The sequence below is a fragment of the Numenius arquata genome, chromosome Z (genome assembly GCF_964106895.1).
Source record: "Numenius arquata chromosome Z, bNumArq3.hap1.1, whole genome shotgun sequence".
Classification (NCBI taxonomy): Eukaryota; Metazoa; Chordata; class Aves; order Charadriiformes; family Scolopacidae; genus Numenius; species Numenius arquata.
The window spans coordinates 64733185-64751501 of NC_133616.1; the positions used below are offsets into that span (position 1 = coordinate 64733185).

Here is an 18317-nt window from a genome sequence, read left to right on the forward strand (position 1 = left end):
AGTTCACTAGGAGAACCAAATGCATTTCTTGATCTAAAGCTATTATTGAAGAAAACAGAATGGGAAAGACAAACCAAATAGTGCATGACCATTATATTACCCATCAGCCAAGGGAATCCCTCGAAAATTGCTATTTTATAATGAGAAATTTAGTTACTAGTTAAATGTGTATTGCTGGGTTTTCATGGCTTCATATAATTTGTCAAATGCTCAGTATTTTATATGTTAAATGAGCATTTCTTTCCTTTGCTGGTTTTATCCCTGTAAACTTGAAAAAGCGTTAATTTAACTCTTGAGTTTTGCATTTGATGTAAATAATTTGGTCCATATGCAAGTCAGTCGTCATAACAAAAAATAGTTAATTTGAAACAATTTTGAAGGACAACCTTAAAATACATGGATGTCAGTTTTTTTAGCACAATGTAAACTAAAATTTCATGTAATCATTCGTATCCTTTTTCTAGAATAATTGTATTTAATATCACACAACAAATAGTTTTTCATTGAAGAGCATCTTTACATGAAAGTGTGATTCATGCAGAACTTTTTTTTTGTGAGACAATTAATTTTCACTATATTTTTCATTTCTCAGTCTGAAACACTTTCATTAGTATGTTTATTTAATCTTCTTGTACAATGGAAATTTAGAAGTCTTTGCCATTGATCTTGTAGATTAACACAGTTACATACAGCTACCATCCACCACTTCCAGCCATTGAACCACTAAGTGAGATTTATTAAGATTATGAATGCTGAAGTAGTAATAATACTTAATTATTTCTAAATAGCACAGGTTTTTTTCTCCATTAAGTATGGGGGTTTTGTTCATGTTATAATTTTGTTCGTTATAATTGAATTTAATGTATATTCTTTAAATGTAACTGTGTTTTTAAAATCATTTGACCTGCAGGTGGAAATGGTGTATTCATTGTTATCAATGCTTGGTACTCATGATAAAGATGACATGTCAAGAACATTGCTAGCCATGTCTAGCTCCCAAGACAGCTGCATAGCCATGCGTCAGTCTGGGTGTCTCCCTCTCCTCATCCAGCTTTTACATGGCAACGATAAAGACTCTGTCTTGTTAGGAAACTCTCGTGGTAGTAAGGAGGCCCGTGCCAGAGCCAGCGCAGCGCTGCATAACATCATTCACTCCCAGCCTGATGATAAGCGAGGCAGACGGGAAATCCGCGTGCTCCATCTCTTGGAGCAGATCCGTGCTTACTGTGAGACCTGTTGGGAATGGCAGGAAGCGCATGAACAAGGCATGGATCAAGACAAAAACCCAAGTAGGTTCTGCAAGCTGTATCAAAATATTTCAAGGATTTATTGAAAACAGTGAATTTACAGAAAGTACAACTTTAATCTCACTTCTTATTGAATGTATGTAAGTTTTCTTACATATATCTGTGAGTGTGTGTGTGTGTATATTTATTTTTTTTAGTTGAGGTAGTGTTAGGAAATAGTATCTATTACAAATATGATACCCTATTTATGAACCTGTTATTTAGATCATCGACCTCGGTGTGCTTTCCAGATAGTAATTCTAGTTTTTTATATTTATAACCTGTAAATTAATACTGAATATTTACTTATTCTGTTTTGTATTTTAATGGATAATGGAACATACCTGCATAAATCATCCCACATTACTTTTCATGCAGATGTATTCAGGAGATAGCACATTTTGTTTAGGAGAGGGACAGAGAGCACAAATTAAATACTCTCAATCTATCCAATATAATATGAACTGTTACTTATAATGTTGTATCTAAGAAATACTTCAGTATTAAAATATGAAAGAAGTGACAATGTCAGTGAACAGCAGTTTTCCCAGTTAGAAAAAAGATTTAACCTTCTGGATTGCTTAGCTGCTTTTCTGAATTGCGGGCATTTTGTAAATACAGGCTGTGGGTGTCTATGACAGAGGAACTACTGAAACCCTTGGGCTGCGTCACGGGTGTTGGGGTTCACCACAAGAACCGCTCAGCGGGAGCAGGGCTCTGAACAAGATGTACCAATACCGTTTGTGCAGCAGCCAGAATCTGGCTCACAAAAATACAAACTTAAAAACTTCTCGGTTTAATTTAATTTAATTTAATAAAGGATTTAATTAACCATTCATCAGGACATAACACCCAAAGAAACACATTAGGTGGTTTATTATTTAATGCCAGAATATCTAAGCCTATTGATTTGTTTCATTAAGGTTATTAATTTTTAAAAGTAATAATGTTTTTGTACTGGGAGTCATATTCTTTCTTAATACATACATTCAGGAGTCTCCCCAATTTCTTTTTCAGTATCAAATATACACACATTTAGTGTGTGCATACACATTTAGAGTATAGACACAGCTGGTACACGTATTTGTTAGTAACCTTCTTAACTAATTGCCTGTGGATTAGTGGGAAGATAGTAAACCTGAACAAAACTACTGTTAATTTATTTTAAGATTAGATTAGCTTCGGAAAACTAGATCTAGACAAAAATCACCTAGGAAATAGTAATTGTTCCTTATTTCTGGATCAGTGCCTGCTCCAGTGGATCATCAGATCTGTCCCGCAGTGTGTGTTTTGATGAAACTTTCATTTGATGAAGAACACAGGCATGCAATGAATGAGCTTGGTAAGACTACATGTATTTCTCTGACTTCCTTTGAGAAGCTTGCTGGAAATGCTGATGCTTCTTGTGTAGTCCACTGGATGTGTGGCTTTTTTTAACACTAGTTTAAATAAATCATCCATTCTTTTGTGTCAGTTGTTGCCCTCTAAGTGATGAATGCGGTTTAAATTAACTAGACCATTTCCCAGTGGATAAATTATTATGTCAGTTACTCTTTTTTCTGGTGTGAATTTTGGAAGATTATTATTATTGTGGAAAAAATTGCAATTTTAGAAGCATTGGACTTACAATGGAGACTGCTTTCCAAGATGGGAGGTTTTTTGTTGGTGTTCTGTTTTTTATTCTTTTTGCCCTGAGTTGGTTCCTGTTTAACAGCCTAAATTTTTTAGTCCGTGCTTGGTAAATTCTGTGCATACAATTTTCCTTAATTAGCCACTTTTCGTTATCAAAGAAAATATTCTGCATATTTTTCTCAGAAAATAATATTCAGTGATAATAATTAAATCAGTAATTTTCAGATTTGCTAAATAGTCTTTTATGTAACTGGTGCGAGTTCATCAGTCAAACATGATTTTCGCTGGGTGGAATTAAAAGATGAGTGTGCTTCTTACTTCCTCATAATTCCTCCATTTTCCCCTGAAATCTAAATGTCATGCTGTCATACCTTTCAGCTGCTACTAAGCACAGGATTCAGGAGCCAGAGTCAGTATTTAACAATTTATTTACCTTTCTGAGCCTTCTGGTTTTCAGATGTTTGAGATTTGTTCTGTACATATAAATGTAATTTTCTCCTTGGTATATATGTACTGTACTCGTGATATTACTGTACAGATATTACGTATTTTCTTATTTGTTTTTAAAGGTGGTTTGCAGGCCATTGCTGAACTGTTGCAAGTGGATTGTGAAATGTATGGACTTACAAATGATCACTATAGTGTTACATTAAGGAGGTATGCAGGAATGGCTCTGACAAACTTGACTTTTGGAGATGTGGCAAACAAGGTAAGAGTGGAATTTTAAACATACAGTAATTTTAGTTCATAGCTTTGTTTGAATTGTAGGTCTTGAGACAGGTGATAAATCTCCAGGGCAGGATATTGAGTTTGAGGTCAAGACAGGAGTTCAAAATACCTCTGTCATTCCATCCTGTTCCTGACAGAGAGGACCACAAACTGAATGTTGTATCATGCAAGTATAATATCAACTCTCATAGTAAATTAAATCACTTTTAATTTGTCACTGAAAGTAAGGATTTTATCTACTGGCTTAATTTTTCGTGAACATTAGATTAGCATAGGACATAATGATTATAGACCAATGATTATGGATAGTGAGATTTTTCTGAGGAAGTTAAACTGAAACTGCTAATTGAGTCAAATTTTGTGAAGTTGCCAGTTATTTAATGATACTCTTACTGTCTCATTAAATTTGGCAGGCCTTTTCAGACTGGAGTTTGCTTTGAAATATTTGGAGAATATCTGGTTCATACTGGACACTACTTCAAATTATTATAAAAGAAAACAGCTTCTCTGATTTCTGACACAGACCTTGCTTTCAAAGGATAAAAGTTTAAAGAATTTCTTGTCCCAGAGTTTGTCGAGATAAGGACCTTAAAATAACTTCATACTGAGAAGACTTTTCTACTCTAGAGGGACGTTTCAGGAGTGAATCGAAATAACAGGCTTCATATAAGTCACTTTTTGTTCAAAGTTTTAGACAACAGTAAAGCTTAAATCCTTGCTGCAAATTAATTGCTTTACAAAATATTGGCTCCTTACATCATCCAGATAGTAACTGCTACAGGGCTGCAGTTACTGGGTTTATAGCATAAACTAAACTACTCAGAGATGTAAACATACATTCTGTCCAGCTGACCTGTAGAACAGTTCTAACACATACTTTGTTTTTGAATAATTTTTAATTGTGCTTTATCACAACTGATTTCCAACGTAAGCCTTACAGTTTCTCGGTTCCTATTGTATTTACGGAAAGTTGTTCTTCAAATGTCAGAAATGTTGTTATATTTGTGTCAGTTTTAAATATTCAGATTATTTTTCATACTATGTGTACTTGAAACAAAAAAATACAATTGTGAGACTTAATAGCGTACAGGTGATTTTTATCTGATGCATAGTAAAGAAGGCTTCTGAGATAGTAAAGTTCCAGATCCAGTCCTAGACCTATTGTAAAAACCACAAAATTTAGCACAATTTTACTGCTTATGTATTACCCAGAATAGAAACTGATAGGTATGCTTAACAATATAGTAGTTGTAGACCAAATATTTGTTGTTACCAACATATTTTACTATGACAACTTTATAACTTCAGATATGACTAGCTTAAAATAGCAAAACACTGTGCAGAAGCAAACCACCTAACCTCTCACTTAATCTTTTTTCTTCTGATTCCTTACAGGCTACACTGTGTTCTATGAAGGGCTGCATGAGAGCTCTTGTAGCCCAACTGAAATCTGAGAGCGAAGACTTACAGCAGGTAACGTCCTTTTGAGATGAAATGTTTCTTTAGCTTGGACATTTCCATAACTTTGCATCCCATGAATTTCATTGCATTGTATTAAAATACTGTATTTCTGCTCTACTTTCCTAATACTTACCTTCCTTCTACTCATTTGGCCTCACCACCAGTTACTTCTATACTTGAATTCTGTCATCTGCATGAAGTTTCCAGTGTGCTGTCCCCAGCCAGCCCTCTATTTTTTTAATTAGTCTTTGTCTTTGAAATACGTTTCATTCATCCCAGCCTGATTTGAAGCGGAGAGGAGGGGAGAGTTGTTCTTATGTTGTCTTGTCTGCCTCAACTTTGATGCAAAGTTGGTTGCTGTACTCACTCCACAAATTATGCAGTACAACTTTCTTCTTGTAAAAATGCTTATTTGTGGGTCATATTCTGTTTGGGTTTTTTTTTCCACGAACGCACATATAACACATGGGGTATAAAACTCACTTTTATAACCCTAATCTGTTAGTGGGAGTTCAGTTTTAAAGATAAGTTTGAGTGCTCTTAGATTCTCTAATTTAGTTTACTAGTGATGGTGCTAATGTACTGGGGTTACCCGGATGGTTAATACACTATTGTGGCTCCTCCTACAGTTGCAGGAAGTAAATAATAGAGGAATAGTAGTAGACAAAGGTGTATTTCAAAAGAGAATCTGCATTTGACAAGTCAGACATAACTACTCTTGATACCAGCACCTCCCAAAGAAGCTTTCTAAATATAAGCAAAGTGTTTGGTGTGACACCCGAGTGTCACACCACTCTTCCAGTGGCTCCTGCTGTGTAAAGAAAACAGCCTGACAAAGAAATCTTTAGGAAGTGCTTAGGGTGATCCTCACAGTTGAGAGCACAGAGCTATTCTTCACTGCTATGGAACTTCTTTAAAATTATTAAATATTAATTTATAACCATTTTAATGAATATATACTGTTAGCAAACTAGAACTGCAATTGAGATTATCAGGTAAATTGTCTGATTTCATATTAGGGCAGATATTAAGGATATTTAGTATTCTTGAAAAGGAAGTCACAAATACACGGGCTCTCTGACCTGTGGCATGTCTCCAGCCACTGGCACGTAGAACCCCCATACACATACATGCACAGACAGCAGGAAGGCTCTGACTTAGGAAAAGTTAAAAATGAGATTCAATAAGAACATGGGACAGACTGCTCATCAGCCAAAGGGCATGGCTACACAAGCAAAGCAGCCAGCCAACCGTTTAGATGCAATTGTGCCTTTCTGTCCCTTTCATCCCTGTATTTTCCCATGCTTGTACCCCCCAAATTGCCTAGATCCATCCTTTTTCCTGCTTTTGGAACCTTGGGGTCCTTCCAACCCATAATAAGTCTTCTAAAGATGCAGAATGCTCTTCCCCTGGATCCCATAAAACGTCCCACATCCCTACACCAGGACATCTGGACTGACCTGCCTCGGTCCAAAAGGTGCAGAGAGTTGCTCCCACTGACTTCCCTGAATGGGTGTCAGGCCTGGGCCATGGGGCTGCGGCTCGCCTGGGAGAGCCCTTGAAGGAGCCTGGCCAGCGTGACCCCTCCTCTGAGCCCTTAGTTTGGATTCCTGCCTGGTTTTGGTCCCCTGCACTCCTCTGGGGGTGTTGAGATGGGCCTGTGATGGGCTGATGGCTCCTGCGGTGGGCCTGGGAGCAGCCAGGGCAGGGTACTACTGGGCTCTTCCATCTGACACCGCCTCCCTGAGCTCCCTTGTGGCTGTGAGCTGGCGAGCATTCATCACATAATCTAACAGCCTGACGCACTTCTGTGTCAACGAGAACATCCATAGGTAATAGTTTTCTATCAAATGTGTTTCATGAGGGATATACATGCGTACTGCAGCCCATAAATGGATGGAGTTTAGTATGTAATGACTGTGCACTCGAGTGACAGTCTGTCTCTATCTCGCTGCTGCCAAGGACAAGGACGTAGGCTGAATGGCTACTCATCTTCTGTAGGTAGCTGTTCTGATTGTAAAAGGCACAGTGTATTTTTAAAAGACTTCAAAAGGCTTTATAAACATTAATCCAAGTAATCATACTATCTGCGAGACAGGCAAGCGTTTACTGTTCTGTTTTACAAACAGAAGAGCTGAGAAAAAGATGATGTATATCTCTCCTGAGATTACGCAAGTCTAGTGCAGATATCAGAGTAGGGCACAAATCTGAAATTTGGGACCCGTTTTTCAACCAGTGTGGAAAGCAGGGAACCTGATTTCAAATATTCATTTTAGGTGGCCAGACAAAAAGCCAGTACGTTTGATCAAACTTCACATTGAAATGTTAGAACAGCCCAGCAGGCAACACAACAAAAAGGAGATTTCAGCAAATTTTAGTTCAGAAGCTGAACAGGACCACTGTTAATGAATGCATAGCATGCCAGAAATCCAGGAGGAAAGTCTGGTAACCTGCTAAAGAAGTAGGTATATAGAGATAGATTATTTTTCTTTCATGTTTTGCAGGTCATTGCGAGTGTGTTGAGGAACTTGTCCTGGCGAGCGGATGTAAACAGTAAAAAGACTCTAAGAGAAGTTGGAAGTGTGAAAGCATTGATGGAATGTGCTTTAGAAGTTAAGAAGGTATCCTGTATAAATGATTGAGATAAATTTTGGAGAGGTTGCATTTATTTTACAGCAAGCACAAATACTGTTGTCCTTTTTTGATAAAAGTAGTTGGTCAAATACTTGGGTTGGTTTAGGTATCTTGCTTTGAGGAGGAGAGTTGAGTTGAATTAACGTAGCAGCAGACCACAATGTAGCGATGATGTCTCAAAACTATTAGTATTTCTGTGATTTTATTTATAAGGGTTGACAGCTTTTGCTCTTCAGTTTCATGAGCTGTGCTGTTGAAATAGCCTTTTTTTATAGTTTTGCAATTTAATAAAACCTCTTCTGAGTTAGTGAATGGGTAACTACCACTTCTGTAATTTTCTAGATAGATTTTTGGTATCCAGACAGGATTATATTCCATCCCAGAGTCTCCTGCCAGATAGTCTTCGAGGCCATTTTTGCCATTATGGCAGCTAACAAGTATTGTGGCACATATTTCTGAAAACTTTGGGGCAAGCAACACCAAATCCACAGCTGAAGGAAGGAGAGAGGCAAACAGAAGTATTTATGTGGGAACTGCTGCTTGCATCTGGCTTACCAGCCCAGAAAGCAGAGATTGGAAAATACATAACTCCTTGGAGCTAATGTGTATTTCTGACAGCTTGTGATCAGTAGTTGAAAACTTCTCTAATTCTGTCATTTCGTTATTTTCCTAGGAATCCACCCTAAAAAGTGTTCTGAGTGCCTTATGGAATTTGTCAGCACACTGTACTGAGAACAAAGCTGATATATGCGCTGTTGATGGTGCTCTCGCATTTCTAGTCGGCACACTGACGTACCGGAGCCAAACAAACACTTTAGCCATCATAGAGAGTGGAGGAGGAATATTAAGAAATGTTTCTAGCTTAATTGCTACTAATGAGGACCATAGGTGCGTATACTTTTTCTGAGAACCTTTAGCAGTTCCACATGTATATTTAGTAGACAGTTTCTATGGCTGAGTCTAAATATGGCTGCATGTATTTAGTAATTAAGAACAGTGAATTTGTAATGCATTTTGTAAGGCAAGTGTTTCAGTTATGTAACAGGAATATGCGAACAGATTAATACCTGCTGCTTGTTAATGATGAACTGTATTAAAAGCTAACTATTTATATTTGTAATAGGATTTGATTAGCATTCAGATGAAAGCTAGAGGAAACAGGAGATAAATTTGCACTGCAGAATACATGATTATCCTTTCTAGGGGCAAAACTTGCCTCTAACATAATAGGTTTTTGTTTTGCTTTGTCTTTTATCCTTTTGAAACACCACTTACTGATGTTTGTTTTCAATTACTCAACACCAGGCAAATCTTGCGAGAGAACAGCTGCTTACAAACCTTGCTGCAACACTTGAAGTCACACAGTTTGACAATAGTCAGTAATGCATGTGGGACCCTGTGGAATCTTTCTGCACGAAATGCGAAGGATCAGGAGGCGCTGTGGGACATGGGAGCAGTCAGCATGCTGAAAAATCTTATTCACTCAAAACACAAAATGATAGCCATGGGTAGTGCTGCAGCTCTAAGAAACCTCATGGCAAACAGGCCAGCAAAATATAAGGATGCCAACATTATGTCTCCAGGATCAAGCTTACCATCTCTTCATGTCAGAAAACAGAAGGCACTGGAAGCAGAATTAGATGCTCAGCATTTATCAGAGACTTTTGACAACATAGATAATTTAAGCCCGAAAGCATCTCACCGTAATAAGCAGAGACATAAGCAAAATCTGTACAGTGAGTATGTCTTGGACTCCAGTCGGCATGATGATAGTATATGCAGAACAGAGAGTTTTAATGCTGGTAATATGACTGTGCTTTCACCATATTTAAATACTACAGTATTGCCTGGCTCCTCCTCTTCCAATAGAGGAAACATAGAAAATTCTCGATCTGAGAAAGACAGAAGTCTTGATAGGGATCGAGCAGTAGGTTTAAATACCTATCATCCCACTGCAGAGAATACTGGGAACTCCTCTAAGAGAATAGGAATGCAGATTTCTACTGCTGCGGCTCAGATCGCCAAAGTTATGGAAGAAGTAACAAGCATGCATATTCCACAAGAAGACAGAAATTCTGGTTCTGCTTCTGAAATGCACTGTTTGACAGAAGACAGAAATGCCCCAAGGAGATCAGCCACTGCCCATACTCACTCAAATGCATACTTTCCTAAATCCGAGAATTCAAACAGGACGTGTCCTGTGCCTTATACAAAAATGGAATACAAGAGAGCTTCAAATGATAGTTTAAATAGTGTCAGCAGCAGCGATGGCTATGGTAAAAGAGGCCAAATGAAACCTTCCATTGAATCTTACTCCGAAGATGATGAAAGTAAATTTTGTAGTTACGGTCAATACCCAGCTGACTTGGCACATAAGATTCATAGTGCAAATCATATGGACGACAATGATGGAGAGCTGGACACTCCTATTAATTATAGTCTTAAATACTCAGATGAACAGTTGAATTCTGGAAGACAAAGTCCTTCTCAGAATGAAAGATGGGCAAGGCCTAAGCATATAATAGACGATGAAATGAAACAAAATGAACAAAGGCAGTCAAGGGGCCAAAATGCAACCTACCCCATGTACGCTGAAAGCGGAGATGATAAACACGTGAAATATCAGTCACCTTTTGGACAGCAAGAGTGCGTTTCTTCCTTTAGATCAAGAGGATCCAATAGTTCAGATCAGAACAGAGTAGGCTCAACTCTTGGAATGAATCAGAAAGTAAACCAGTCCTTGTGCCAGGTTGATGATTATGACGATGATAAGCCAACCAACTATAGTGAACGTTATTCTGAGGAGGAACAGCATGAGGAGGAAGACAGACCAACTAATTATAGCATAAAGTACAATGAAGAGGAACATCATGTCGATCAGCCTATTGATTATAGTTTAAAATACTCAACAGAAGTTCCTCCTTCTTCTCAGAAGCCATCTTTTACTTTTCCAAAGACTTCTTCGGTACAAAGCACTAAAACTGACCATATTTCCTCAAGCAGTGGGAGCACATCAGCCCCCTCAGCTGGTTCAAAGAGACAGAATCAGCTTCACCCAAATTCTGCACAGGGCAGAGGTGGCCATGCGCAAAAGACTGCATCCTGTAAAACTCCCTCTATCAATCAGGAAACTATACAAACTTACTGTGTGGAAGATACCCCAATATGTTTTTCAAGGTGTAGCTCTCTGTCATCTTTATCATCAGCTGAAGATGAAATAGGACGTGATCAATCCACACGTGTGACAGATGCTAATAACACACTACAGATAGCAGAACTAAAGGATAACGGTGGGGCTCTATCTGCAGAAGGTGCAGTAAGTGAAATCACATCAGCATCACAGCACATCAGAACAAAATCCAGCAGACTTCAGACTTCTAGTTTGTCTCCTTCTGATTCCTCTAGACATAAAGCTGTTGAATTTTCTTCAGGTGCCAAATCTCCCTCAAAGAGTGGTGCCCAGACTCCTAAAAGCCCACCAGAACACTATGTGCAGGAAACACCACTCATGTTCAGCAGATGTACTTCTGTAAGTTCCCTGGATAGTTTTGAAAGCCGTTCAATTGCTAGCTCAGTTCAAAGTGAGCCTTGCAGTGGAATGGTGAGTGGTATTATAAGTCCCAGTGACCTTCCAGACAGCCCTGGACAAACAATGCCTCCAAGCCGAAGTAAAACACCACCTCCTGCTCAAGGAGTTCAAGTAAAAAGAGATGTAGCCAAAGGTAAAGTACCCAGTGCAGAGAAGAGAGAGCCTGGTCCTAGACAGGCAGCTGTAAATGCAGCTGTTCAAAGAGTTCAGGTCCTGCCCGATGCTGATACACTATTACATTTTGCCACAGAAAGTACACCGGATGGGTTTTCTTGCTCTTCTAGCCTGAGTGCTCTGAGTCTTGATGAGCCGTTTATACAGAAAGATGTAGAGTTAAGAATAATGCCTCCGGTTCATGAAAATGAACATGGAAACGAAGCAGAACCTGAACAGTCAGATGATACAAAGGATAGCCAAGAGAAGAAAGCAGACAAGCCTACTGAAGCAGAAAAAGACATTCTGGATGATTCTGATGATGATGATGATATTGAAATACTGGAAGCATGTATTATTTCTGCAATGCCAACAAAGTCTTCACGTAAAGCCAAAAAGCCTTCTCAAGCATCTGCTCCAAAAATACCTCCTCCTGTAGCCAGAAAGCCCAGCCAGTTGCCAGTTTACAAGCTTTTGCCTTCACAAAGCAGATTGCAATCGCAAAAGCATGTGAGCTTTACACCGGGAGATGACATGCCACGGGTGTATTGTGTTGAGGGTACACCAATAAACTTTTCAACAGCTACATCTCTGAGTGATCTCACCATAGAGTCACCCCCGAGTGAGTTGGCCAACGTAGATACTGTGGGTACGGGAGCAGAGTCAGGGGAATTTGAGAAGCGAGACACCATTCCTACAGAAGGTAGAAGCACTGATGACTCTCAGAGAACAAAAAGCTCAACTGTAACTCCCCTCAGCCTGGATGATGACAAAACAGAAGAGGGTGATATTCTGGCTGAGTGCATTAACTCAGCTATGCCAAAAGGAAAAAGTCACAAACCTTTCAGAGTGAAGAAGATAATGGATCAAATTCAACAAGCATCTTCAAGTAATAAAAACCAAGCAGAAGGTGAGAAAAAGAAGCCAACATCACCAGTAAAGCCTGTTCCCCAAAATAATGAGTACAGAGCACGTATAAGAAAACCCACAGAGCCTAAAAGCAATATTAACAATGAAAGAAGCTATCCAGAGAACAGAGATGCAAAGAAACAGAATCTTAAAAATAATTCAAGAGATTTTAATGACAAATTGCCAAATAATGAAGAGCGTGTAAGAGGAAGCTTTGCATTTGATTCCCCTCATCATTACACACCTATTGAGGGAACTCCATACTGTTTTTCACGGAATGATTCCTTAAGTTCTTTAGATTTTGATGATGATGATGTTGACCTTTCAAGGGAGAAGGCAGAATTAAGAAAAGGAAAAGAAGCAAAAGAAACAGAAGCTAAAGACTGCGCTAATCCAGAACAGTCTTCAAATCAGCAACCAAGTAACAGGACACAAGTTTGTCAAAAACACCCAACAGGCAGAAGCCAGCCTAAAACTTTCTCTCAGTCAGCTAAAGATATTCCAGACAGAGGAGCAGCTACAGATGAGAAAATGCAGAATTTTGCTATTGAAAACACACCTGTTTGCTTTTCTCGCAATTCATCTCTTAGTTCCCTCAGTGATATTGATCAAGAAAACAATAACAACAAAGAAGGGGAACCTGAAAAATGCACTGAGGCTCCTGATTCACAGATGGAATCAAACAGACCACAGACTTCTGGTTATGCACCTAAATCATTTCATGTTGAAGATACTCCTGTATGTTTCTCTAGAAACAGCTCTCTGAGTTCTCTTAGTATTGATTCAGAAGATGATCTTTTGCAGGAATGCATTAGTTCTGCTATGCCTAAAAAGAAAAAACCCTCGAGAATAAAGAGTGAAAGTGAAAAAAATAATTCCAGAAATACAGGTGGTATATTGGCAGAAGATTTAACACTGGATTTGAGAGAGATACAGAGGCCAGATTCAGAACATGGTTTCTCACCTGATTCGGAGAACTTTGATTGGAAAGCTATACAAGAAGGTGCAAATTCTATAGTTAGTAGCTTGCATCAAGCTGCGGCTGCTGCATCGCTCTCTAGACAAGCTTCATCAGACTCTGATTCTATCCTTTCATTAAAATCTGGTATTTCTCTAGGGTCACCATTTCATCTTACCCCAGACCAAGAAGAAAAGCCTTTCACTAGTAATAAAGGTCCAAGAATTCTTAAGCCAGGAGAGAAGAGTACACTGGAGTCTAAAAAAGTAGAATCGGAAAGCAAGGGAATCAAAGGAGGCAAGAAAGTGTATAAAAGTGTAATTACAGGGAAAGCTCGCTCCAATTCAGAAGTTTCAAGTCAGTTGAAGCAACCACAACAGACAAGCGTGCCTTCAATTTCACGTGGTAGGACAATGATCCATATTCCAGGAGTTCGAAATAGTTCTTCAAGTACTAGTCCTGTTTCCAAAAAAGGTCCCCCACTCAAAAACACGAACTCCAAAAGTCCCAGCGAAGGCCAAAGTTTGACTAGTTCTCCAAGAGGAGTCAAGTCATCAGTGAAACCTGAGCCAGCTCCTATAACTAGGCAACCATCAGGGTTGAACCAGAGTGGATCAAGTAAAGGACCTTCTAGATCAGGATCTAGAGACTCCACTCCTTCTAGACCTCAACAGCAGCCATTAAGTAGGCCTCTGCAATCTCCCGGCCGAAACTCAATTTCCCCAGGAAGAAATGGTATAAGTCCTCCCAACAAACTCTCTCAGTTGCCACGGACATCATCTCCCAGCACAGCTTCAACTAAATCTTCAAGTTCAGGTAGAATGTCATACACATCACCAGGCAGGCAGATGAGCCAGCAAAACCTTACAAAGCAAACTGCCTTACCTAAGAGTACCAGTAGCATTCCACGAAGTGAGTCTGCTTCAAAAGGGTTAAACCAAGCTCTCGGCAGTGGTGGATCAAACAAAAAGACTGAACTATCCAGAATGTCATCCACAAAATCTAGCGGAAGTGAATCTGACAGATCCGAGAGACCAGTTCTCGTTCGTCAGTCAACTTTTATTAAAGAAGCTCCGAGTCCAACTTTAAGACGGAAATTAGAAGAGTCAGCTTCATTTGAATCTCTGTCTCCTTCCAGGCCGGATTCTCCCACCAGGTCCCAACTACAGACCCCTGTTTTAAGTCCTTCTCTTCCTGATATGTCTCTGTCCACTCATTCAACTGCCCCGACTAGTGGTTGGCGAAAATTACCCCCTAATCTGAGCCCTTCTGTAGAATATGATGGGAGACCAGCAAAACGTCATGACATAGCTCGTTCTCATTCCGAGAGTCCATCTAGATTGCTGATCAATAGATCAGGAACGTGGAAGCGTGAGCATAGTAAGCATTCATCGTCACTTCCTCGTGTAAGCACTTGGCGAAGAACTGGAAGTTCCTCCTCAATTCTGTCAGCTTCCTCAGAATCCAGCGAAAAGGCAAAAAGTGAAGATGAAAAGCAACATGGAAGTTCTCTTTCTGGACACAAGCAAAGTAAAGAAAGCCAAGCACCAGCAAAAGGTACTTGGAGAAAAATAAAAGAAAATGAAATTCCTCAGATAATGAATGATCCTCAGCATTCTTCCTCAGGTGCCACAAATGGCTCTGATTCCAAAACTCTCATCTATCAGATGGCACCAGCTGTCTCTAAGACAGAGGACGTGTGGGTGAGGATAGAGGACTGCCCAATTAACAATCCTCGATCTGGAAGGTCCCCCACTGGAAATACTCCCCCTGTTATTGACAGCGTTTCAGAGAAAGGGGGTGTGAATGGTAAAGATTCTAAAGAGATTCAAGAAAAACAAACCCCCGGGAATGGAGGTGCTCCTGTTCGTACCATTGGTTTAGAAAACCGTCTGAACTCTTTCTTTCAGATGGACAGTCCAGACAAGAAAGGCACCGAAACAAAGCCTCTGCAGAATAATCCTGTTCCTGCACCAGAAAATAATGAAAGTACTGTAAGTGAGCGTACACCGTTCAGTTCCAGTAGCTCAAGCAAACATAGCTCCCCCATCGGTGCTGTTGCAGCAAGAGTGACTCCTTTCAACTACAATCCAAGCCGCAGAAAGAGTAGCGTGGACAATAGCTCTGCTCGGCCATCACAAATACCAACACCGGTAAATAACACCACGAAGAAACGTGACTCCAAGTCTGAAAATCCAGACTCCAGTGGAACTCAGAGTCCTAAACGTCACTCTGGCTCTTACCTGGTAACTTCTGTTTAAGTGCAACAAAAAGTAGATAAAACTGATGTATTATATACAGCAGCTATTTAGAAATTTTCAGTTTCAAATGAAACTAAAACATTGGGGATCGATTTTTTTGTTGTTTCTATTTGTTGTAAATAGGTTTGATTCTTGTTAGAGGGTCCTTGTTCTGGAAGCCATATTTGATAGTATACTTTGTCTTCACTGGTAATATTTTGGAGGAATACCTGATTGACAGTTTGGAATAAAATTGCTAACGCAAATATATTTGTACAGTATGTTTAACATGTATTTAATTAGCATCCCATCCCATAATCCTTTAAATATTGCTTGTCGTTGAAATCACGGAACATTACAGGTAGAGATGACACGGTCATACTGCTTTATCAATCATTTCTAGATTACAGACTGACTAAACTACATCAGGGAAGAATTGGTATTATTTATGCAAAAAAGTATACTCAGTTTTAGTATTTGTGAGCCCATCTAACCCAGTAATTAATCATGTGGCTGTGAAATTCACAGTAATATGGTTTCCGCTGAACAAGCTTTCCCAGCCTGCTTTTCTGCATGAATGGAACTGATGGTTCATTTTCTGAAGTAAAGATTAACATTTCTGTGGTCACATAACGTGCATAGATAGTTATGGTGTAGCAATTTACACTTTCTTTGTGCTCTGCAGAAAAAAAAAAAAGGAAAACTGTGTAACTGTAAAACCTTGAACAAAATTATTTTACCTGAATTAGATTTTATCTTAAAGTAGGTAGAACTTTTTTGCTATGCTGTAACTTGTTGTATATTCTGGTATTTGAGGTGAGATGGCTGCTCTTTATTAATGAGACATGGGGGATGTCTCAACAGAGACTAAAATGAACATTTCAGAATAAATTATTACTATATGTAAATTGTGTGTGTTACTTCTGCATTACATAAAAATACAGTATTTTATTTTGAGATGTCACCATATAATGTGTTGTATAATGCACTTACACTTAAGGCCTGATCCAGCAGAATCTTGCACCTCCAATATTTGTTCTTCCTTATCACAGACAAATGGCTGTTGTAGGATGCTTATAACAGTTGAAGGATCAGGCCCTAGGTCTTCTGTAATATATTTGTAATTGAGACGGTTTCACACATCTCAGGTGCATAACAAGGCTAAAGGCAGGGTGTTTCCAGTAGCCAAGCAGTATAATTGCTTTCATAACTGCAAGCCTGAAACAATATTGTATCTATAAAAATAGTGTTTGTAAAACATTTTTTTTTTTAATTGGGGGAAATAATATAGAATGTGAGATAGTGACTCTAAGGCAAAATTTTAATTCTATTTGAAATCTTCATGCATTTTTTTAATTTATTTTTTAAAAATTATGAAGGGAAAAATATCACAAGAATCCCATGGCAGCAAGAAATTAGTTATCATAGTAGAAAAAAATTTTTATACACAAACCAGGACATTTGCTGCCTTAAGCCTTTTTGATGCGAATATGGTTTGTGCTAGAACAATGCCGAAAAGACAGATTTGTGCTTTAAGAATATAAATATAGTCTGAATTTAGGTGAGAATTTGTTTAAAATAGAAACGTGAGAGAACAGAACATTAACCATTCTGTGCATGATTGAACCAACCATGAAGATATGTCAGTTTTGTTGTATCTCAACTGGACTATTCTAAAATTAGCATTCTAAATATTTGATATTCAGGATTCAAAATGCCCTGCTTTCAGGAAGCCCTGAAATAGAGCAATTTACCTTTATGGTAGCTTTAACACAGTTGCAGAGTGTATCACATCTGTGGCTTTTGTACTTCATCTGATACCGAAACGAAGCAATTCTTATCTTGAATTCACTGTAAGACATGCACTGCTTATGAACAGAATTGAGATGCTATCAGCAGACAGAAGTCAATTTAGGTAAAGTTAAAAGCCAATACCAAAAAATACCTGTTTGGCAGAAGTGGCATCTAATTTGCTCTTTCGTTCCTTGCTTCCTGTCAGGTTTATGTCATGCCATGTTTCTGTATCGTCTGGTGAATCTGTTAACAAGCAGCACTCCTCATTATTAGGACTTCAAATATTTTGCATATAGTATCTTCACAAAACTTTTAAATTGAATATTAGTGTCCTTTTAAAGATGAACCAGAGACAGAGATTATGTGATGTGTTCAAAGTCAGGACTTCCTGGTGGAATAGAATACAGAACTCTCCTTGAGTTTAAAATGCAAAACCACTTTTCTTATAAATTGTGATACTTTTTTTTTTGTGCTGAGCTTTTAACTACTAATATGAAGACATATTAAGACCACGTAATCCAGGGTAGTTGTTTAACACTGACTTTGCATCTGTGTCCTGTCAATTTGAACTCAATTTCAGTAAAGAAATGCTGATTTCATTTTTATAACTGAAGGAATCGGAAGACGATGAGGCAAAACAATACATAATTGTATGCATATCAAACACCAGAATGTCTTTGAAAATTTTAGTGGCTTCTCTAGATAGTCTTGGAGGTACGTCATGATCATTATAATTGGGAAGTTTCTCTTAATATCCTTCTAAGTACCCTATATTTGTAGCAAAGACAGATGAGAGAAACTTTCCAACTATAAGGGTAGTGATACACTGAAATATGCTTCCCATGGGAGTTGTTAAATTTCCATTATAGAAGTTTTAAGAAGAGGTTTACGAAACATCTCATAGGGATGGACTATATAGTATATTTCATATT

General features: G+C 38.5%; 1 protein-coding gene across 1 annotated transcript in view; it reads left to right on the forward strand.

Annotated features, from left to right (window-relative positions):
- Positions 1 to 16270, forward strand: part of APC (APC regulator of WNT signaling pathway) — a 93182-nt gene extending 76912 nt beyond the window's left edge. Inside the window, exons 10-16 of the mRNA XM_074166773.1 lie at positions 911 to 1289; positions 2533 to 2628; positions 3488 to 3627; positions 5043 to 5120; positions 7613 to 7729; positions 8416 to 8630; positions 9048 to 16270. Of these exons, the coding sequence (XP_074022874.1) occupies positions 911 to 1289; positions 2533 to 2628; positions 3488 to 3627; positions 5043 to 5120; positions 7613 to 7729; positions 8416 to 8630; positions 9048 to 15612 (7590 nt within the window). The 3' untranslated portion in view covers positions 15613 to 16270. The remainder of the gene's footprint in view (positions 1 to 910; positions 1290 to 2532; positions 2629 to 3487; positions 3628 to 5042; positions 5121 to 7612; positions 7730 to 8415; positions 8631 to 9047) is intronic.
- Positions 16271 to 18317: the final 2047 nt, after the last annotated feature.